This window comes from Myzus persicae, unplaced genomic scaffold, assembly GCF_001856785.1.
Source record: "Myzus persicae strain clone G006 unplaced genomic scaffold, MPER_G0061.0, whole genome shotgun sequence".
In the NCBI taxonomy this organism is placed as follows: Eukaryota; Metazoa; Arthropoda; class Insecta; order Hemiptera; family Aphididae; genus Myzus; species Myzus persicae.
The window spans coordinates 145,124-170,690 of record NW_019101980.1 but is presented as its reverse complement, the minus strand read 5'-3'; the positions used below and the strand labels follow the sequence as shown (position 1 = coordinate 170,690).

General features: G+C 35.7%; 1 protein-coding gene across 2 annotated transcripts; it reads right to left on the bottom strand.

Annotated features, from left to right (window-relative positions):
- Positions 1–3,450: 3,450 nt before the first annotated feature.
- Positions 3,451–24,928, bottom strand: LOC111030879 (proton-coupled amino acid transporter-like protein CG1139). 2 transcript variants are annotated; one of them, XM_022310584.1, is made up of 11 exons: positions 24,575–24,928; positions 14,400–14,504; positions 11,295–11,383; positions 8,203–8,331; positions 7,954–8,104; positions 7,719–7,840; positions 7,543–7,627; positions 7,183–7,458; positions 6,047–6,225; positions 4,847–5,019; positions 3,451–4,667 (listed from the first exon to the last, which is right to left on the bottom strand). In XM_022310584.1, exons 2-11 carry the CDS (start codon positions 14,472–14,474, stop codon positions 4,414–4,416), a joined length of 1,533 nt encoding a protein of 510 aa, XP_022166276.1. In that variant the 5' UTR covers positions 14,475–14,504; positions 24,575–24,928; the 3' UTR covers positions 3,451–4,413. The 2 variants fall into 2 exon arrangements, with proteins under 2 accessions (XP_022166276.1, XP_022166277.1); XM_022310585.1 differs by lacking the exon at positions 24,575–24,928 and adding an exon at positions 14,602–14,791 and having other exon boundaries at positions 4,414–4,667.
- Positions 24,929–25,567: the final 639 nt, after the last annotated feature.

Below are 25,567 nucleotides of genomic sequence, written 5' to 3'. Positions count from 1 at the left end.
AAATTTTTAATTTCATCTATTACTTTTATTTACAATACTATATGCAGTAGCTATTCAATAAAAGTGTATTAGAGTATAAGACAGAAAAGTGACACAAATATTGTATTTGAAATACATAATGTGTACCTCTCACTAACATGGTTGTGAAACGAAAGGAAAATTGTAAAATATTTTGTATCAATATTTTTTTTTCAATTACTTGTTTATTAAAATTTCTGTTTGAGGACCATAAAAAAATGAGCAGAGAACCACCTGTTTGACAAAGTTAAAAAGAGTAACTACAGGGCTACATAGTTAACACAGGCACATGCATGTGATATAGAGATAATATTATATAAAACACAAAAGTTAAAAATAATATTTCCATTATTCTGCGCACCACACATTTTCACTGCGAGCAATCATTAATATCATAGACGGGATTTCTAGTTATTAAAATGAGATTAGTTTTAAATTCAGATTTAGATCACAGTATAAAATGCGATGCATGTAGGACGTATAGCCTAATCTACAGGATATAACAGTATAATACCGAACATTCAGTATGAATTTATATGTCACATTGTAGACTGTAGACTGTAGTATATTGATTTAGTAGCCGATAGGTTAGGTTAGGCTCGCTGTTTTTACAAAATAACTATTGCACCTAATCAATTTGAACTAAACGAGCCCAACCACTGACCAGAGTGCATTCGAAAGAAAAACAATAATCTGAGGTCTGGAGTGGAACTAAGTTCACAATAATAATATGTGCATACTGTATGGAGTTTAAATTATAATAATTGGTTATTAAAGTTTCAACAATTTAAGTTATTCAAAGATCCAACACTTTAAAAGTGTAATGGATTTTCTATTATAGTATGAATACATGAATAATTGTATGTTGCCAGGGGCTTGTTTAGAGAGGCTCTGGGAACTATTTACTTAGATCTTTTTACGTTTTTAACTGAAAATATAGGTGAAAATAAAAACAATAAAATAATATGCGTAAAGGAACTTGATAACCAAGTACAAGTTTAATCCGTAAATCACAACAATGTTTTCAGTTAATTACAATAAGCATTTTTTTGTAATTTAAAGAACCTAAAGACTATAATTTAACGTCGTCTTTTGCGACTCGTTGATGAGGACTACCGTTTTGTTCAGCATCATAAATTGACAAATAGTTATTTTAATTTTTAAGTAATTGGCTAAATAAGTTAAATTGATTTCTATTTAATTATGCGCCTATTTTTGTTTCGCCTGAATAGTTAATTGAAACAAATGGACATACCAATATCAAATACATAATATTACAAGTCGATACGTTTTTAAGGAGTTCAGAGTAGGCAATATTTTAAGAGTATAAGAGTAGGCATACTCGTACGTGTCCTGTGAATTGTGAATCGTGAAAGTGTGAGTATCCATTGACCATTAATGTGTTTGAAACACTGAGTGTACTCATAATATGTCAACAACACGAATAATATCAATTTTTTTTTGGTCTAAATGTATATATCTATTCTGTAATGTAAACGTATGTTGAAATTGTTTTGCCAATTGTATTGAGTATTGATTAACATAGATATCCATCCAATATTTCTATAACCGAATTTAAATTCACCCTGAATTTATGATGAATTAAATTTATATTTTTATCTAATTACTTACCACGACAACGGACAGTCGACACAATAAAATTAGCAGAATATATATGTTTCAGTAGAAAATTTGGATCAAATCCATAACTGACTAAAATGTACTGAACGATTTAGACTGTATGGTACTTAATTACTAACATTGACTATAATATTTATAAAGAGTATTGTGTATCTTTTTATTAAATCATGTACAATAGTAATTGTTTTTAGAAAACAATGTTATAAAAATATATATAATGTTTATGCAAAAAAAATTATACCGTAAGAACTAAAAATCACCAATTATTGTTGTCATATTGTATATAATATATTACATTAATAAAAAACTTTTAACTAAAAATATTGAAATGCAAACTTAACACTGTTAACACAGACATTTTTTAAAATCAATATTTACTTCTAGACACTTTATTATAATTATGAAATTTGTTAGAAATGTTTATTTATGTTCTAACTATTTTTTAATTGTCCATTGATACAAAATTGTCTTGAACTAATGTTTGACAATTTCAGTTTATCACAAATTATTTTTACATCATAAATAAGTCTAAGAACAACTATACTTTGTTATAAAATAAAATGTTCACTGAGATAGATGAGATGTTTAATCTGTCAAATTTAAAATTTTTTTTTTAAAATTTGTATGCATTTATCTTGAGTAAAAATGTGGTATTTTAATGTTTGTTGCTTAGGCTAGGTTATTTCATGTAAAAAAATTAATTCTCTAACAATAAATAACAGCTATTACCTAGGTATAATTTAAATAATCAATGAGCTTCAAAATCATTATATTGATTAAAATAGTTTAACATCCATAATTTGTAAAGTAAAAAAAGACTCAATAACCATTGAAACACACAGCCCATTTATAATAGATCAATAGGTACAAGATCAGTTATGAATTATAGTACAAAAATCATCATTAACAGTGTACTCCAGTCTCTTAATTTCGCCAGTAGCTTTATAGTTTTTAATTTAAAACAGATTAATTATTATTCATAACACATAAATTATTTAAATTTCAGTTTAAAAAGTACCTACTGTACACTGAACTTGACCCCTTGACCTTTATTAATTAATTTTTGTTAAAAAAAAACATTGTTATCAACAAATTACATATTTTATTTTCAAATGCTAGTAGCTAGTGTACAGGTAAGTTTTCAATGTGTATTTTAATCAACAATAAAAAAGATATCTTTTCATCAATTTAACAATTTTTAATATACTTGTGATAATCATAATATAGAGTATTTATCTTGCTAATTTGTAGCCATCATTTTACAATTATTTTGTTTTCTAAGATCAAGATTTGGAATTGGGTGATTAAAATTTAAAATAACACAATTAAGGTTGTAATAATAAAAAAAATGTCAGTATGATAATAATCATTATAATATTTTTACATATAATAATTAGCGAAAAAACCGCTTTGTAAATTATGTCAGTCTAAAATACATTATAAAAATCTAATTTATTAAAAAATATATATTATCTTAAATTTACATAAGTATATAATATATATACTTAAAAAAAAGAATCAATTAATTATAATCTATAATAATAGCCATTAATGTTATTTTTTAAAATAAAAATATATCGAACTCGTATCACAATAATAATTTCATAAGGTTAATTCGATTTAAGTATCTCCAAAGGTAAAAAAAATATAAAAAAAAACAAAAAAATAATTAAACTAGAGATCTATCTCAACAACAATTATTTTTATTTTACTAACCAATTTATGTCTATTGATACAATTTATAATAGTATAAATAGGTAAAATAAATATAGTATTTATTGAGCAATACAATTCCAAATGGTTCATCTACACCGTATGTTACATATACAAAATATTATTGAAAAATTTATTCAGCGAAGGAATGTTAAAACGGCTGAGGTTTTGATACTTGATTCGTAAAGACAAGAATTCAAAAAGAAACTAAAATATTTTATGTCCTGTTATGTGATCTTAATTTAAAAAAAAATAATGGCCATGAGCCAAATAATTTTGTTTGCACTCTACATATAATATTATACAGAGTAATAGTTCAATATTTAACATCAAAAATAGAAAAAAATTTGAAAAAAAAAACAATGAATATTTTTTTTTATATTTGTTCCGAGCGTTGCTTCAAAGTCAATAAAAACTATTGTTTTTGCCAAACGCACTGTGAATCGCATGTATTTTCGTGTGAATTAATAAAATTTTGATTAACACTAAAATACACGGTACCTAGTATAATATTATATTCTGAAAAAACCAGCCCGTGCCGCACTCGGACCGATTGGAAAACTAAACACCTACGTTGGTATTATTATTATTATAATTATTTTGATTTTAAACGTTGTATTCCATTAACAAGAGTTGACATTATTAATAAAACCAAGTACGATCATTTTAAAACCACAATAAAAATACTGAGTTGGCATTATCCATCGACAAAATTCTAAATCAATAACGCAAACTATTGTAGTTCAATGATGTGATATAGAATACTGGATTTGAGTTGTCTAAGTCGTTACACGGTTTAAGAGTTCACCGAAGTAAACGCGTAATATTGATGTAATAATATAAACAATGATTGGTCGTTACTCGTGAGTAAGGTGGAAAAAAAAACGTTTAACTACCCGACGCACGACAACCAACGGTCGCCGTCGTAGTTGTTGTATGTTTTTTGTTGTTGTTGCAGTTGTCGTATAGTCTGTTTTCGGTGTGGGTCGACCATAAAACCCGTCACTGAAACGAACTTCACGCTGATTGAAACTGATGAAATCACGTCATGTGATGTATGATGTCGGACACGCTCGTGGACACGCCGATGACGAACGCGAATATGGCGATGAGGATAATCAGCAGGTTGCGCAGGCAGAACAAACCGAACCGGAAGTTTCCTTCGTCCTTATAGACGTCGGAGAACGTCAGGAAGCTGACGATGGCTGGTAACGCGATACCCACGGAAGACAAACAAAACGCACCGATCAGCGAGATCAAGTGCTCCAAGTTCGGTATGGCGATGGCGAAGAAAACTGTAAGGAAGGAGAAACAAAATATACAAATTAATTCAAGTCAAGTCTCGGTAACGCAAGGTGAGTAAAGGGGAGGGCAAGCCATTGGTCGCGGGGACACGTTTAACCATTCATCGATATTAACTCGGAATGGTTAAAGTCTTCTGGCAAAACCCTTTCCTCCTGTGAAGATTACTTACATGTGATGATCACGATGGACGTGCGAAGTGCGTACTCCCAGCAGATCCTGTGCTCATTCTTTTCCATCTTCTGTTCCATTCCCTTCCAGATGATGTCGAACGCCACGTAGTTGGACAGAGCGTAAGTAATGTATATGGAAATCGACAGAAGGAGTTTGACGACTTGAGCGAGGCTGTAATCATAATTACGATTGATATTAATTTACACGTCGGTCGGTCGGTCTTTAATCACTTCAATATTTCGATATTATCATATTATGATGTGTCTAAATGTCTGATATTATATAGTGTTTGGAAATTCCACTTGGAAATTATATTATTAAATGGTTCAAGTTCGATGAGTAAAAACCGAAAACTCGAAAGTTCACTTCTTTTATAGAAACACGTTCTTAAACAAATAAACTGCACGTTAATCTAACAGTTCATTAAACTAATTATTATTTTATAAATGTAATGGTAATAGCATACCTTATCTACGAATATCTTAGTAGTTTAGGTATAAATGATTTTAAAAAAAGTTGTTTTTTGTGTATGTGTTATAACTAAATCTTTTATCATAATAACATAATATACAATATTGTCAAATAGATTATCTATTATAATACAATGAATTATCAAATACAATCCCTTTACTCGTATATTTAATATAAAGATAATATGTAATTTGGTAGGTACTTCATTTATGCCCTATAAATGAAGTACCAACCAAATTTATTAAAGCTAAATTAAAACATACAATCAATATCTAAAAAAAATATTTTAAAATATTTCTTTTAGAGAGAAATGTAATACTTTGAAATTTAAGCATTTTGGTCAAAATCATTCCCTCTCTACACTAGCTAATTGTAAAATAAAATAAATTTCCAATATAAATGATATTATACCGAATATAAGTCTTAACATGCATACAATTAATATAAAATTTAGTAGCCCGCATTGAACGCATATATTCTGTACCACGAATTTTTTTTATCATTGTGTAAAAATTTAGAACAATTTTTTAGAAAATATTGTATGATAATAAATTGTTTGATACCACTTTATATATATATACACACGAAGATAACATATTGATATAGTAATAACGCACGTTTTTTCCAAACACTATATAAATAGGGCAGAGCAATATTTTATTGCAAACAACACCAGTGCACCACTTAGACTATACTATTATTATGTCTTTGTTGTCTATATACTTACACTTCGGTCTGGGGCATGTCGAGTGTGATGCTGCCGGTGGTCTTATCTCCGTATTTTAGGTAGCCGAGTAATCCGACAACTGTGTACAGGACGGAGATGGGCAACATGGATGCGTTAAGCACGCCGAACACACTACCAAATTTCTTGGGGTTCTTCATTTCGTTTTCAAGCGGCAAGACCTGTACGAAGAAACCAAAAGTTCAATTACAAGGAACGTATAATCGCTAACGAGGTTATAAGGTAAGCAATAGAGAAAAAGTCATTGAATTTTGTTTGTCAAGTCAGGGAACACTTAGAACTATATAAGTAATAGGTAGGTAAATAGAAGTTAACTTTTTTTTTTTATTAAACATAAATAATTACAATTGTATACAGAATTGTGTACAATGAATATTTTTTAATTTTGATTTTGTGTAAATTCGACAGGAGTACATTACGGGAGTTACTGAATGTGTGGCACTGGCACACTGACACTTTATTATTAAATTAGAAATTCTCTAGGTCAGGTCTATTTTAGGCGTCTCCGGGAATTTTCAGGAACTGTGTGGGATAAAAGTGGATTAATTAACGGATGTTTTGACGATGGGTTAACTTTAAAAGTAAATTAACTGTAGTAGGTGAGATTTGTTTAATTGAATTGGCGTCGAAAATTCGAGATTGTTTTATTCTTGATTAAGCAAGTATCAGAGACGGTTTGACGAAGGGAAATTAACAGAAAGGCCTGAATTTATTTTTTATAGATTAAGAGTTTGCTGCCAGTGGATATTTTGGATGATGATAGAAGTGGACGGAGCAGGTGGAAGCGTCTATCGAGTAGTTAATTAAAAATAATAGTCAACTGTTTTACCGAAAATTAATTATCCTATCTGTTTAATGCACACTATAATATAATATGAATATAGCGGCCAGGCAAATACACGGGTAAATAATTAATAAAACATTATATACTCAATAATTAAATCGAGAAATATTTATTGGTTTGATATCGTTTGAAACGGCGGTATATACAGCGTGATAAAAAAATCTACTAATATTTTAGTTAAGTTGAATTTTTAACGTCCGACTTTGCAAGTCATAATGTAAATATTGACATATAATATTATAAGTAAATATATTATTGCGGTTTGAACACTCACCATGCCGATGGCTTCCATGGCGAAAAGCACAGTACCGAAGAACAGCGGTATGCTTTTGACGGTGCCGACTGGTTCGCGGTCGACAAACGACGGTGCTTCCCGGAAAATGTAGTAGAAAATCAGTGTAAAACTCACGATGGTCAGGCAAGTGGCTATCGAGGAAAACGGCGCCAGGAGTTTTAGATTCCTTATCCAAGAGATCAATATTAGCGGGATCAATATGTACACCATGTACATCCGCACGTCCGTGTTGCCGCCGAGGTAGGCGTCACCGACCTGTAAAATTTTCAAAAAAAAAAACAGTTGTCAATATATGTCAGTCTCCCTAAAGACCGCAGCAGGATGGCCGCTCCAACTTACCACTTTGAGATTGCTAGCTATAAACACCACGTAAATACAACTGGAACCGATTTGGTACAGGACTAGGAACATGTTTGTCATCATTCTGAAACGGGACAACGAGTGTTAGAAAGGGAGTCGTTAAAGGGTGGTTTATCCGACAACTGTCTGAAAAATATTATTGCAGTGGCCCTTACCTGGCGTAAGGAGCCAATACCCTGGTGAACTTGGGGCCCTCTTCAAAAGCCGCCGCCACGGTACCCGGGTACGTGAGGCTGGGCACTTTTCTCTTGATGCACAGCTCGTGCGATGCGGTTATCTATAAGCAACAACAAATAACGGTTATAATCTTGATAAATAATAACAATAAATGTCGTGTACGATCCAAACGAGCTCATTATTGTTATAATTAATATTATTTTTCACACTTACCAGCAGATGTATCGTGTATGTACACAGTATTCCGATGATGATCGTACCCAACGTGCCCACCACGTAACCGGCGTTTTTGAACGCGCTGGGCATGGCCAGAATTCCCGTGCCCAGGCTGGCCTTTAGGAGATGTATCAGAGTGTCGAAATATCTATATTTTATAATAGACGAGATTAAAAATAGCAACAATATTCAACAATATCTACTGCTATAATTTGACACGATATTGTGTGTTATTGTTGTACTCACGTTGTGGGGTGTTTTACGTCGCGGTGTTGGTACGGATTGTAAAAGTTCTGTTTCTCGTTCAGCTGCTGGGCGGTGTCACCCTTCATGTTGATGCCGACACACTTGTTGTTGAGGCTGTCCATGTTAATACTGTAACAGAAAACGAAATATTATATTAGTCGTCGTCGGCCATTTATACGGACAATCACTGTTTATGCAATGCAGAAATAAACATATATCTTGTATAGGTATATGGCTGTATGGCTATATAATAATTATTTATAAATAGTGTATTATGTACAATTCATCAAACACATTAGTACATTACACTCGTCTCGGAGCTTTTATATAAACAGACGGAGATAAACATCGATTCCGTGCAGTGCAGTGCACTTGATAAAACGTAACGACTCGAACGTCCATTGAGTATTCCTAATATGTACGAGTGCGCCACAAATCTAAATCGTTTCGAGTTCAGTAAAGTTTAATCCCCCGGTCCTTCCTATAATATTTTATGTATGTAGAGAAATCTGCAAACACTTCAATCTCGTATACGAACTTCAACTATATCGTTACATATATTATATAGATATTCTCGTTCGTTTCGTGTGAAGCACGTGATGTTTAAGCCCGAAAGAGATGAACAAACTTTATGTTACGTCATATCGTAGAATTCACAGCGTTTATTATTTATTAAGGTTGTTACACATCTAGCGTTTTAGACGCAGCGTTCAGGTTAGGTTAGGTTAGGTTGGTTCTATGAAATAATTAATATTAAAACACACAAGAATCATTTTGTATATTTTTTATTATTGTGTTATGTTATACAAACTTACTTATGTTCCAAATACTTTCTTCTTTATTCACTTCTATTATAAAGAATTCTGTATCAAACATTTTGCCTAATATACTTAGGTCTTTTCACTAATTAAAAAAAATGTAATTTAAACTGAAAAATATATGGCCAGTATGCGTTGTGTCGTAATGATGATACATTGACGAATGGAATAAATATATTGAAACGCTTCAAAACGCGACTTCGAAGACGCACAGTGTGAATGATAACATGGAAAATACTATGTTTAAATTTAGATATTGCCGCGTACAAAACGCTAAAATTTAAACCAGCGCGTTTCGATGCGTTCGTACTCGTTCGGACGCGCGGTTTTTCCCCTGGTGTGAATATGGCCATATGTAGACGCATGTTTAATTTTAAGCGTTCGAACGCCGCGTCCTTAATATTGTATAATACACTACGATATAGTATCCTGATTTATGGGGTTACGTTGAATGGATTGCCGCTCAACTTGCGATAGGTACATGCATATTTGCGCAAATCGATCGTTCAATTTTTCACGAGGAGTGCTCTGTCGAACAACGAATCTTATTATGTATGCAACATGTGTTGTACTTTAATAGTATAATCAAGTTAATATAAGCAACGAGAATGATTACGCCATTGATTGGTGCCGGAATATGATATATGTATTCTAATAATACGTGAGATGAAATTAAAAATTAAAACGATCGTTTTAATTAAAAAAAAAAACGCATTACTAACGATTTAACGATAAGAATACAAAAATCAGAATGATAAGAAACAATAGGAAAACATTGATCGATTAATCAATCAATCATTAATGTATACCTTCATAAAAGAGAATTAGATAATTTAATCATTATGCATATACCCGACATAATAGAATACCACCCGACTTAATATTAATTTCGTTAATATTATCAAATATTAATAGGTCAAGACCGTCTATCCGTATATTTTTCGAGAAACAACGAGTTACTGTGTATAATTTAACCTCCGTGAATCGATAGTTTCCAATGATTTAAATTTTTTTTGCTCGTATGTACGTAGAATATATTATTAATTATTATCTATTACATATTATGAGCAATTATAAATACAGTTTATTTAGGTTTGCAATAACTATGAAAAATTAACCCAAAGAGGACTTTTTTGATTTATTTTTATAGAGTTAATAATATAGTGTGGAGCCTGACATCGACTGTGGTGGACACTCGTCCTGTAGTACATTCATCGATAAGTAAAATAATTTATATAACGTACAGGTTTATAATATTATGTCTATAGGTTCATAGGCTGTAACAAATTATAAGTATAATATGTATATATTTATGGTTTTAAATGCGGCCAAAGTGTAAAACGATGTTTCTTGTTTGTAATAAAACCGCTAGGTACGATATTATAATATGGTTATCATATTGACATATTGTCAGCAAATATTATAATATTATTAAATACACAAAAAATACAATCGTACAAAGCTGTACCATTTTCGAAAGAAAAATTTAGTAAAAAACTAGAACTGTTAATTGTGCGATAGGGGTACATCATAATGTATGAATTCAGAACATGTCTGATTTTAATTTTAAACACACGTCACAGATATATACGTATTACGATATGCCGATTTATATTCGTATATACGTAAGAATGTGGTGCTATTGTTTGAACTGCTCTAAACTATGTAAGTAAAAACAAAATCGGTTCGTCATCCGGCGGAAGGTTTTTCGTGAAAACATATTATAATCGTCTGAACTTTGAAACCGGTAGTGTAATGGTTAATGTTTATGTATTTACAGTTCCCCTCACCAATGTGGGCATAAATATAGGTATACGTCGTACATAATATAATATTATAATATAGAGAGGAGCATCGCATAGCTGATTAAAGTATGATATTACGTCCGGCCTACGTCTCGAAATAATTCGACTCAGCAGCAGTAACCTACTCTCACAACCGGATATAATAACAAAATGGTAAAACACAAAAACCATGTTGAATCGACTAGAGTAGAAAACCCTAAAATAAAGGGCCTATATCAAATATACAGTAAAATTTCGATAACACGAATTTTTCTTTAAAGTTGTGTTTGGGGTAGACAGTAGGTACATGAAACGACAAATACAGAAGTCAAATTTATTTTTAATCCTATTGAGATTCCAGTTACCGAGACTATGCTGTATGTACATTTTGATATTGTAAGGTATACATCACAAAACACAAAAAATCTCTAAAAAAGGGCTCGTGTGATGCTGTCGTTTAGGGTACCTCTAGATATTATGACAAACTCACCACGTGTTTCCGTTGACAGGTTTTCCGTTGATGTCCAACTCAGATCTCAGCATCCCTTGGTTATCGTAACAGTCTGCCGCTGCCATTTTCTGTAACGATAAAAACAGACGGTCATCAGTTTTTGCTTGTTACACAATATAATGAATATACAAAAAAACCGTTTGGCGGTATGCAATAAAAAAAAGAGAATTTGTCATTGCGCGCAATTATCCTACGTTTTTTCTCCCCTCCCCTCCTCCAGTGATAGAATTAGAATATAAAGGCAACTCGGCGACGTTATGACAATAATAATAATAAGGTACGATTGTGATAACCTCCGTGCACCGGCGGCCATTTATCGGACTGGGATTTAACCGTCGAGCGTTGAACGACGATAGCTGCAGCAACAGCTGCGGCTGCATGCAATGGCGGGTGGTGAGTACGTATAATGTGATGTAAGTACATCATATTAATAAATTATATTATAAATTAAAATATCGGCAATTTTGTCGTCTGGCCTGGGCTAAGTGCTCGAATTATTCGTAAGAACGATAGCAACGGACCTACAATTTGTATGAAGTTATCTCTGAGCGTTCTATATTATCTGTGCCACGCGGTACCTTTTGCAGAAGAGCACCATTTGTAACTCGAGCCGCGCAAACACATATTATTATTGTGCGTGACGGCGAGCGCACGCGCGACCGAAGTATTTTTATTTCGTTTTACGACAAAATAGCTATGCGGTACGTCTTCGTGACGTATTTGATTTTCTGCTCTTTTTATGGGTGCCAAAAAACATATCTGCCACAGATATTATAATCCGACACTAATATAATTGGGCGACATTATATATATTTACTGCGGTCGGTCGGTCGGCCGACGAAACGTCCAGAAGTCACGGCATATAATAACGTGATAGACGCAATAAGAAACCGAATTCGATATAAGATCCTATACTATAATATTTGTTATATTTTGACGACGTGAATCCCGCCGCTGATCTCACTTATGAGGTATTATGCGAATAGTTGTAACATCTTATAATAGCTAAAAAAAAGCTCGATAGCCTAAGTCGAACGGAAAAAACACATCATGTTATTATTTGATGTTATTCATCACACCTGTTGAATGGTGCAGCTTTCAAAACGGGCCTTAGTCATTCTTAGCCTATATGTTCGTCAAAATTGAATTCTTTCTTCATTTTTTTTAATAATAATATTATACATACAGTTATAAGTTATAATTTTTCCCGTACTCCAGACACGCCGAAAGTGCCACAAGTTTTAGTCAGAAAAAACACGTAAATTATTATCGTTGTTAATGGCACGCGAATATAAAATTATTATTATTATTGCGGACTACCGTCTATGGTTGCGGGATCGTATATTAAAATATTATAGTAACCGCTACCCGAGCGTCGACTGTAGGTACTTAATCGTAAATTATAATTTATAATGCGTGTACATACAGGTGTCGGTCGCGGATCGAGCGTGGGTATAATAAACGATGCTCATAAATAATGTCTCCGAATTATGATAATATTGCGGTTATGAAAAAACGTACGTACGAATGTTTTTTCTCTGTTCGAATAGAACAATAGGTTCTCGGCCGTTTCCGTTCTGTTCGCATTGGTGTGTATTTTAATTTCGTTAGATTGTCACGAGAGCCAAAACGGTAATTATATAGGTAAATATGGGTATATACTGTAATGAACCACAATAATATTACATGAGTGATCAAAATGTTTTCGGTCTCGGACTTTAATGCACTTTTTATCATTTAAATTTTGATTTGCTTAATACTAATATTGCAAGTTTTTACCCTGGTTATAATTATCATAGTCGGTTAATTTCAAATTCAATTCCTAGTAACTTCATATTATAGGTACCATAGGTACTGCAGAGGTTATAATTTGAAAGCGTTAAGCTACAGAAAAGAGTTCTTTGACCATCGCGAGATCGCAACTTAAACGTTGGCGTGCAAGTAAATAATATTATTATAGTCGGATAATTACACGACGGGTTCAAACGGCGCCAATAACGTTTAAAATAATAATGTGTTGTCTCGCAGTTCATTGAATTTGTCCACAAGAGATTAAACCAGAACTCGTAGTGTATGCAAGCCACGATGCATCTCTTAAATTCGAGATGTTGGCAGGATTGGGAATAATATAGGTAATATAAACATCCCTTTACTATGGGTGGTCAGATCGGTGTCAGTTTCCACGAGTACCTGTACCTATAATCTATATATGTGTCGTCCGGAGGGAATGTTTGGTGTGTGTGTGTGTGGTTGAGGGGTGGAAATTGTTTGTGTTTATATAATATTATTTTAACCCGTTGACCTCTTTTGTACGACTTCCTCCGCTAGCAGTTGTAGTTGGGAGTCTTTAACATTACTACTTACTAGCCGTCACATGATTTATCAGGATTCAATATTTTCAGAAATCTATGCACCGTAGGCAAATTAAATACAAACAAAAGATGCGTTTCCCACCTTCCGCTTTAAATTGTTTCATATTATGCGATCAAGGTCGTTTGCATTTTTATTATTATAATTTTTTTTTGGCACGCATCGCGTCGACCGCGGAGTAAAGGACGCGGCTGCAGAAGTACAATAATATTATAAACCTTCAATACACACGCGACCTCTAAATACCTACCAATAAATAATCGTCAACAACAGCTATAAAAACTTTTAGAAAAAACCGCATAATCGTACGAACGCGACTCGAAAGCCGCAATGCCGGATAGTTTATTAGGTATATAGGTTCGGACTGAATCTATGTCTCAACCTAGTCTCCACGTCTCGTGCTGTATCGCCCACCCGTCGCTATATTTCTTAACGTTTGAACCTACGCCACTACACCGAGACTATTAAAAGGCGTGTCTAAATAATATCATGCTAGCTGCAGTTATAGTGGCCCCAGATTTGAGGAAATTAAAAAAATTACTCCTCGGGCCGTTTGATCGGGTTTATATATTTTTTTAATAGTCTGCAGCATTAGTTATCCACAATAATTATTATGAATAACCGACTGGACATCTACGTAGGTTCGGTGCGCCACTGTGATAATATTATTCGTGTAATACGCGCTTAATAATATTGCTGCAAGCTGAAACTCACTTGTTTGGAGAAGTGTTGTTCTGGTTTCGCCGTGGAAGGGTAATTATTGAAGTTCCGCGTCATGCTGTCTGTCATTTCTACCGTCTTGGGCTGCGTGTATGCACACTGAAACGAAAAACAAACAACACACGTCGTCCATCAGTTGAATGTTATATTGTTATAAACAGTTTGATAAAATAAAAAATAAAACCGATTTCCGTACATTTCTGCAAGAGTAGTAAGATAGTCGCGAGGGGTTGGGTTGAGGAGGGAGAGACGAGTCAAATTTTCAGTGTTTGGGGAACGACGAGTCGACAGTGGCACGCGGGTGCAGTCTTTTTTTTTGGGGGGCGAGCTGCAGCAGTGACCACTGTGATGAATGTCCGAGTGCGGCGGAACGTTCTGTACGACTGCCGATCGGAGTGGAGGCGAAAACGGCGCGCGTCCGACAATCGTAATTCGATAAAGGCCGACGAATCTTATCGCACTGAAACACGATACGGGTACATGTGCGTGTTGCCCCGGTGCCCCACCTAATGCACCTCGTTACTGGCTGCGAATTAAAAAAGCTGTTGTTGTTGAGTACCCCTGCCTTCGTGGTACACGGTAATATATTATTATGTGTAAGCCTAAGTACGTTTAACTCTCTTGGGCGTCATAGGCTTTTCGTACGGTCACTGGTCAGCGTTATCGGGGGGCGCAGAACCTCTATAATACTTCTAATAATATTAAGGCTGGCGATTGATTTCGAATCACATCACATCATCATCATAATTATCATCATCATCATCATCATCATCATCATCATCATCATCATCATCATCATCATCATCATCATCATCATCATAGCCAGCAACACGACAGAGTCCAATGTATCATTTCGGCGTATGCCTATTCACGCTATACAGTGTTATTGAAACAGGTATAATGTACGTTTTGAAAGAGAAAGGACGATTCATAAAATATTAGATAAAAATATATAATATATTATTATAATTAATGATTGTTGGTCCATGCGCGAACCTCTCATACGCGATAAAGAACCAATAATAATTAAGCTATCGATAGGAATAACCCTGTAAACCGCGGAGATTCAGTCATATATAAATAAAATATTATAAATTATTATACACACTGTTTTCGATTGCGTGTAAGTGAAAAAAAAATTATAATATCATGATAAAATAACAGTATAACTTACGCTACGAAAAATATAAAATAGCCAGAAAAACAGCACCACTAACGAGTATAATTTTAGTTTGCAATTTTTTTCCTCACATCTATGGACAATGCTACGATTACGACAGTGATGATGATGATAATAATAGCAGCTTTAAAAAAAAAAAAGCCCGGCTATTTACATACTGGTCTGTCACGCTCGGCCGCCGATATTCGTAGAATATAACTAATTGTTAAACATTTTTTTACAAAGAAATATTGTGCCTCTAATAAAAACCCGTATGGAGGAAGCTCAAAACTATTCATACTCGTATCGTGCGCACTAAAGACCGTACACAGGTGGTCGCAGTGCAGTCCGAAATCGTTACAACTTACAATAACTAATAAGTATTTATGCCACGATGTTGATGGAAATCATCACGATAAATATGTATATAGGTACACTATATTATAGGCATTGGACTAATACTATATATAGACGACAGATGTTTAGGGAATTAAAATAATATTATCAGTAGTAATTAAATCATTAATACTATTATAAATTATTATAATTGCGGAATATTAAGATGACGGCGGTAAACAATTATTATTATAAATCGTAATTTATTTTCGTTCTGGATGAGAAGTTATACGGGGACTTTTCAGAGAGGTAGTGAAACAACAGTATATAGTGCCGTGACCACGATTTCTTTTGTTGGCGGTCACACTAAAATAATATAATATTGTATTATTACCACTATTATAGTATTATATGTATAGATGACGACGCCGAAGAGTTACTTGGACAACCACATTATAATATGTGTGTAGGCTAAATTATAATATTATTACTGTAAAATCGCGATCGAAACCGTAGTAAATGAAAAAAAAAAAGTAAGGCACACCAAGTCCACATCGACGGCACGCGGCGGGCAGAATGGCCACAGGTTCTCTGCAGCTTATGTTTTCCGACCGGTATGAACCTTGGCCGATTCGCGAGATCGAATCCAACCGATTATGTCGTTGTCGGCAAAAAAACGTTATTTTTTTTTATAATTTCTTAACAATAATAGACGACAGTATGATAATTGTTTCGTAATCGCAACCTAACAAAAACCACACGATCTGTGCGCGTGCGGTTAACCCGAAGTCATGCCATTACCATTTCCCCCGAGACCGTTGTCAGTTTTCTCGCGGATCGTAATGATTGAACGAAAGCTACTGTACCGTAGGCGGAAATCCATTACAATTTCATTGGGGGAGGGGGACGGGGCTAACATTTTTAACACCGATGTGATCGGGGAGGGAGGGTAGGGCTAACCTCGATAGCTAAAAGGCTGTCCATTTTTTGGAAGGCTAATGGGACCTAACCCTCGATTTCCTCAAATGAGCTGTACATAACAATAAAACGGGATGCACGTCTGCATTTTTTTCAAACCATGTAAATATTAATACAATTTAGTCTCTTCGTAGGCTCAGCAGCACGATGGATATAGCTGCAGATGATGTGGACGTAAATAATACTAATAATATACCATATTGTATGTGAAGGTGGTGTGTGGGTGGGTACTGGATACGCGTTTTTATATAAATATTTTCGGATGACCTTGACGGTCCGCGATCGTAGATAGGTCTAAGAGAAGAAAAACGTTAATAGCGGCGCGAACACGTCTTCTTTGTATCGTACCTGCCTACGTGCGACCAGAAGATTAAAAAGGTAATAATATCACAATAAATCGCGTTTCCGGAAAAAAGAAAACGTGTTCAAAACGGACACTTTGGCTGCACATGATTTCAGCGGAATCGGGCATTGCGGGGTTTTCGTAAAACACTAAGTCGATGAAAAAAAAGTGTACAAAAGGCGTTCGTGGGCGTGTTGCGGAAAACTATCGGAGAAATTTCCAACGAAACGTTCGGTTTGTTGATTCAACAATTTCTGACTTTACGCCGACGCCGCAAATTATCGAAACACCTGTACCTAAGCCTCGAAAACCATTCTGGCTGTCACGATTGCCTTAAAGTTTTAATGTGAAAGAAGCGTATCGATCCGTGTGCGGTATGACACAAACGGCGTTAGTTTACCACAACAAATATTATAATAATGCCGATAGCAGGATAGGAGTGGTATATATACCCGAAACGACGTCGTTCTAATGATTTACGACGTAAACATTTCCCGAGCAATTATAATTTATATTCACGATGAAACAATTGATCCTATTGCATATGCACAATGTGTTAAACGAATGTCTATTTTTGCATTGCAAAAATAGATTGCCACGTCTGTTACGTAACAGTCTTTACCTACCCACCTACTTACCTACACCAACCTGTGGCTCTCCCGACTCCCGAGGCACGTCCTGCAGTATTGGCCGTATTGTATACAATTCGCGATATGATAAGAAATGACTTTTGAATATTTTTAATCGCTCGAATTTGTATAAATAAACCTCAAGGTTAGTAGTTCGATCATACAAATAATTAATGAATGTGTATAATGTATATATTATTCAAATTTAATTATAGCAATAACTCTCCAATACTCCTCTACGGGGCGGTTACTAAATATTATGGGCTATTAATATTTTGCAAACATGATTATTTAATCTGGCAAATAATCATTAAATCGCAATTTGCGAACATGCTCCGGTGCTAAATATACACATTATCCACAGGTAGTTTCTAACTATATAAGGAAAATTAAAAACAAGATCTGAGCCTATAAAGTCTCGTGCATCATATTATTATATATTTTATATTATAATATAAATAATACATCTTGAAAAAGTTAAATATTATAATGTTATCTGCAGTTATCACCCATCACTCCTCATTCAATGATACCCCGTGGAATTAGAAAGAAGACTAGACACAACAACGGCACCGGGAGATAGGGAAAGGTTATTTTTTGAAAAATAAACAAGGCGAGCGATGACACCACCTCGAACTTGTGACCTCCAAATTCTTCCACGTGACATGGTTAAGAGCTTCTCAACGGGACCTCGGGGATTGCGCCAACTCATTATTTTGGTGCTTTTTTTTATCGCAATCATAAAATACGTACGAGTAGGCCGTGCATGTGCCGTTTAATGTAAAAAAAAAATTGTTGTAGAGATCCGTCTTTATATCGACCTTCGCAAAAGCCCGGCGGGGAGCGTTTTCAGCTCGAACGCTGTTGTGTCGAGATGACGATTTTATTCTATTTTACACGCGTAGGCCCAATGATGAAATTATTTGAATACCGCTATGTGGAGCCGGCTCTGTTTGATTCGATGGGACAACGGTTTTTTTTTCGCACAGAAATAAAAATATACGCCTGGACCGGATCCAACCCACGCTTGCCACCGCCACCGCCTCGATACAAACAAGTGTACAGTTTAATACATTTTATTATAATAATATTTTACACAACGAAATAATATAATCGTATCGTGTCCCGCGAGATAACGCCACACAGTGCCGACCATACATATTGTGCGCTGTGTGGCTTGGAAGTGATAGAAAAATCTATTGATTAAACATTGAAAGGTTATAAAAAAAAAACATACAAAAAACGATCCTCGATTGCGTAACGCACAGAGTCGGAAAGTGCTGCTCAACAAGTAGTTGACGAGTTGACATTTTTATAGTTTAGTTGTTTGGTTATTATTTGTAATTTTTTTAGATTCCTATACAACGGTAATTTTGGGGCGTTAAAAGTTCTACTTCGGGGACTCGGGAATCGGTGTTTCGATAATCGATTACCGGTTAGGTAATATAAATATAATAATAATAATAATAATAATAATAATAATAATAATAACAATACAATTTGAATTATGTCTTAGCGTTTGTACCCGTTTGTCAACAATGTATTTATAATGTATTCATTATGTTATTTTTGGACATTTATTGTATATTTTATTGTTGGTGCACAATCATTTGTAGAGTGAATTTATTCAACTCGAATTAACGACCGCTGTTACTTGGTTTCCACGAGTATTTAATACACACATCGTATCGTATCATTGTTCAATTTATACACACACATAACAAAAAATAGCTCACGAGTTATTTTTATTACGTATAAATGAGTGTAGGCACCCGTAAATATATCAATCGACACCGACATCACGTTATTGACGAATTCGCGATGTTGTGTTGATCTCGTGGTCTCATCGTGGCGATCACTGTAGAGTACAACGTAATCCCCCGAATCCGAGTGCGATAAACTGAGTACTTATGTAGGTACTTAATACGGATTTTTTTGTGGTTTAAAACCGTGAGGATTTGAATTATCGCCGGATATATGGTGACTATTGTGAGTTCGGAGTTTAGTTATAAAACAGTAAAATATTTAATTGGTGATTAACTGTGTCGCGTCACCGCATTACCATCTACCACTTTTTCATATATTAAAATAATCGCAACGAGTTTGCCCGACTAAATCGCATTAATCAGCAGTAATAAAACAATTATTGAAATATCTTTGGCTATTAAAACCCGAGTGTCGAACAATATATTATTAAAATAAATCGTCTAGTGCAATAGAAATAATAATAACTATTTGTATAGTAATACCTATTGGCTATTACCTACCAACGTCACACCCTTTATCCGTCTTGCAAACGTAAGACATGGACAATTTGCGTTCAGCAGTTCCGATTTTGTGTTTTTAGGTTTAATCATGGTGAGTTGATGACCACTGGCTATCATCAAAGTAAAATGTGGGAACATTGTCCTGTGTTTTATCATATCGTTTTTGAATATTTTACATATTATACACTACTAGCTTTAAAACCATGATTTTACTTTTAAGTTTGATTATAGTTTAATATTAACTTTAACATTTATTTAAACACCAAATTTGAACTGACGAACGTAAATCTCGGTACCGCTATGTCATAGGTATAAGAAGAGTAAGGCAACATAAGCGAGTACTCTCAATAAAATGATCACTAAAGTATAAAACTTATCTCAATATCAATGTGCACTACATAACATAATATTGAAATATATTTTATAGGGATTAGTTGAGTATCTGAGTTTTATTCATTCAGGTCGAATGGATAAAATCACGGTACTCGCGAGTTTATTGTATAGCTGTAAGCGTTTATGAACCCCATATGGTAATAACACAGTCGTGCGAAACTCGATCGGAAGCGAACGTATAAACGAGACGTCGACACTTCAATGTATTTATTATTATTATGCCATATGTGCTTTGACACGATATTATTTTAATTAAAATGTGCATATTGTGTCACGTAACCACAGATGCCTACACACAGCTACCACGATTTGCATCGTGCATGGTGGAAATAAAAACTCTCAAATCACTCATAAATCTCAAATATTATACTTCGTATTTATTCGACGAAAATTGATGTAATTTCTAATTTTATTTTAGCGTTTAAATACACTATTTTAAAAGTATTTTACCCATCCCTGCAGGTTGAAACGCACAAACGGAAGACGCGATATTTTATTCTCACGACTTATTGTTTTTTTCTCCGGATGACAAAAGTAGGTCCTTCGTGAGACACGCTTTCTGTCTCGTTGTCATATAACTCGCCTGTTGTTCAAGCGTTGACCACCGGATCTACGAGCTACAGACATTTGCAGTCATAATAATTATACCTAGGTAATGGTCGTCGGCGAGTAAAATATTATTAGTTAATGCACTACGTGCTATGCAGTCGTTATATTTTTGCCTTCCGCCGGCTTGCCCATTTATGTTGGCGCAGTGTACAGTCAGAGATTACCAGAGATTGGGAATTTGTAGAATAATTGTAATTGGTACAAAACACTATTACCTGCGATTATTGTCATTATATTTTATGATACGTTTATCACACGTTGTATGCACCGAAATCGAACAATAGCCACGAGAGGGTGTTACTACGCAACGGCGAAATTCGAAATGACGAAATGTCCATCGTGAGGTAACGGCTGCATCGTTTTTATATTATGCTAGTCGGGAATTTATTTATTTTCAGCTGCAGGTATAAACTCGCGTGCCGCCGTCGTGCGTGACGAAAATTTGGACAATTTTTTTATCACCCCACTTTATTATTTTTTTTTGAAAACACGATCGACCTTGAACGGGGCATACAATATATTAAAATGAATTATACGCGGGTGGGAGGAATAATATTATAATATTAAGTAATACGAATATACGTAGGTATTAGTACGTACGCACGATGTAATAATATTATTAAGACATGACCGGTTTGTAAACTACGTCATATATACCTACCGTACTCGACCATAATATTATTATTTATTCTTTGCTACAGTGTTATTCATAATATATAAATATCGTCCCAAATGTGGTTCGCTCACGTTTTGAATGCAGACTGTATTGTGTATAGTGGAGAAGGATCACTGCAAGGGTACACGAACGTCGCATCAAGACGTTTTGTCCGAAATGTCTATGCAGGTAGGTTGCACTAGTCGTGAATTTTGAAGTTTATGTGAAAAAAGTGTCCCCGCCTCGCCGGTCGCCGAAAGGGGACACCAGTGATGGGAGGGGTTAAGCGGTGAGCACTTTCACCTGGAACGACGTATCGTCACGGAACGGAGGTCAAACTTGCCTGTACAGGTATGGCTGCGACGATAGGTATTAAGAGGGGCCATGACGGGGACACGACTTGTGTGGAAAGTCGCCGTTCCATCCGCGGTTCGATTTTGTATTTTTTTTTTTTTAATATATTTTCGAACCACTTTTGCGAAAGTTTTGAGTGCCATTGCGTAAAATCTATGCATGTATATTGTTAGGAGACGGCGTTAAAATTCAGCCAGCGTGAGGGGGGGTCTTGGTAACAAAAACTAGTTTTTTCTACTTCCACTCGTTGACTCGTCTTGTTGTCATTGGTTCGTTACTGGCGCGAACGATCAGCACGTTAACGACGGATTTCGTAGTTCGTATCGACTTAACAGTCGTATGTGCGACGACGACGACGAAAACAGCGTTATTGTAGGACAACCTCCCGATTTTCCGACCGGCATAATAGTCGGCTAAAAGTACTGGCACAGCTCACGTGACTCGTTCGTGACTAGTGACTACAACCAAGTGAGTATTATGCTTATCGGTTGTATATGTATAATAGGTATACGGTATACAGTATGCGTGTGTAGGTCTAAACTCACAGGACTGACAGTCGACAATCGAAATATGCGTGCATGTGCATGTGTGCGAGTGTGTGCGTAAGTGGTTATATTGGGTTATTATGTGTGGACAGGGTGTGGGGGCCGAAAAACCGGTTAGGAAAACTTCTAATGGATTTTGGAAAGCAAATAAATACGTCGACGGAACGCCATGATAATAATGAAATATAATATATTAATATATACATTGTAAATTATAATGGACGGGCCAGGAGAATTCCTAATATTGTTATTTTCATATAATATTACATTATACATAATACTGGTGTACGAGGTAGATTTGGTAGGTAGGTTTGGGCGCCCAATAAATTTCGGTTTTTATGTCCGATTGGCGATCACCTGTATGTAATAACTAATAAGTATGCAAGTCCAGACGCGTCTCGGATCACGCCCATCGTAGCCGTAAAATATATTTTCGTATTTAAAACGACCATGACGAGTTCTCTCACCCTAACAGTTATCCCAGCGCTAAAGGGTGCACCACCGTATTAATGATATTGTGGTGACTGCCGTCGATAACGTGTACGAAATAGCCGGACAAAACGTCAAAAATAAGAAACGACTTCAAAACGGTATGGTTTATGGTATATAGGGTTTTAGAAGTATTTAAATTCTTGTAATACCTCTGGTACGAGCTTTAGCGAAGTTCGAATATGAAATCGGGAAATCAATAAGTAGGTAGTAGTTTTGTTTGAAAAACCCGAGTGCGCCGTTATAACAATATACCACGTGTGGACTTTGATCGCTGAAATTCCAGATTAACAGTGTTCCCGGTTTCGACGAACATCTTGATCGGATGATTCATCTCGGGTTATTTTCATATGCGATCCGACCTACATGCGCTCCCGGCCAACGAATATAATGTACGCGTACCAGTAGCCAGCGTACGTGCTGTTCGTGCGGCGCATACGGAACGAAATTTGAAAAAAATATTAGTACTTCTATTGTGCCATGTTTCTTAGTAAAAAGGACGTGTTTCGACACGTCCTTTTGTTAACGTACCGTAAGGGGTGGTCCGACCTTGGAAGTTAGGGTTCGACAATATATACAGAACCGAGCGACCGGCCGACCTCCCCCGAATTTCAGAAAGAGAACCCATTCATCCTATTTCTCCCCTTTTGCTGCATACTGCATAAATAGTCGAATGGCGGGAATTTCACCGGTTCACAATAAAATAATAATCCTAGTAGACGTTATTGCGTTATCAAACGTTTACTCTCCTACATAAAGCTTGTGCGGATACAAAGTTCCTACTTCCTATACTTATCGTTATCACCGACGTCAATCCAATTTTCGTTTTGCGGCCGGACAACTCTCATGAGATTTGTCTACGCACAATAATATTAACAATAGTAAGACCCTCGTATAAATACCAATTATAAGTGATACGAGGAATAAACCAAACAGCCTGTACGGCAAGATCTAAGGTCCAAAATGCTCTCCCGGATCGCAGCTCTCTTCGGTTAAAGGATTTTTTTGATAGCGTTCCGTATCGTACATTCAAGGATTACGCAACAACAGTTGTTTAAAAATAGATTTTGCGGAACAGCGGCTGCAGCGCGACGACGACGACATGATTACATTATATTATTATTATACGAGTGCATAGCATCAAATTAAAAAAAGGTTATGGTCTGTAGAAAAAAATGTGTCGAAAATATATTATTATAATCGTCCTCGCCGCAAAGAGCACGCGCCCAAGCACCGCGCTAAAAATACGCGTCGTAAGTCCAAAGACACCCTCCCCTTAGGGAAGGGGGCAATCATCGATCTATACGTTCTATTTTGCTATATTCCTATGCTTTATCACAGGTTTTGTCAACAAGCAACGATGATAATAATACGTTATACAAATCAATTGTACATAAAATTATTATACTCACATCTTCTGTGCATAAATTGTTTCCGGGGTACGGAATCGGAATGTATTACTCGTCTCGGTGACCGAACTCGCCGTGTTCAATAATTTACGATCAAACTCTAATATTCTAGTATTGCGGACGACGACGACGATAGGTTGCACTCGGAAGAAAATCGATCTCGGGCACGCCTCGGGGCGAACGTACGTGGAATTGGAAAAAAAATTAAATATTTAATGGGACGTAGGTGGGTATTTTTTTTTTTCACACCGACAAACAAACAACTGTTCGGATGGTTGGTGACGGTTGCTTCAGCGGTGGTTGTACGCGGGACGACGGGACGGATAAATGAACCGGCGGCGGGCGTACGATAAACTGATCGCGGTGCTCGCCGGCCGGCCGTATATATATAAGCCGCGGCGGCGCCCGTTTCCCTTTCCACCGCGCGGTGCACGGAACGCCAGCGCCGCTACCGACCCGCCGCCGCCGGGGTTGTCGGTGCCGCGGCGGTGGCGTCGAGGGGTCGAGCCAAGTCCAGGTGGGGGAGGGGGTTTCGCGGGTAGTCGGGGTGGTGGCGGTGTGATGGTCGAGTGGTCGAGTGGTCGAGTGGACGAGTCTTGTGCACGTGGTCGGACTGTCGAGATTTTTATTGTTTCAGCTTAGGCAATAGGTGTGTATTACAATGCGGTGCAATGGAATTATCTGCAATAATTATTTATCATCATAATTCGCGATATTTTACGATACGTTTTGCCCGAGCACACACAATAATAATAATTGCCGTGGATTTGCACGGATTTGGCTTTGCCGTTATCGCGAACCGCGGCGGGCGGCACGAGGGGTGGTTCACGTGTTTTCGGGCTGCACTAATACATTGGTATTATTATCCGAAAAGCCCATGTCATATTTCATACACGCCGAGTTATATGCATCGTGTGTCGTTATTGCCTATTATAAAACACCTTATGGCTTATGATACGATACACAGTGACGCGGTCACACGGCTTTGTGGCAAGT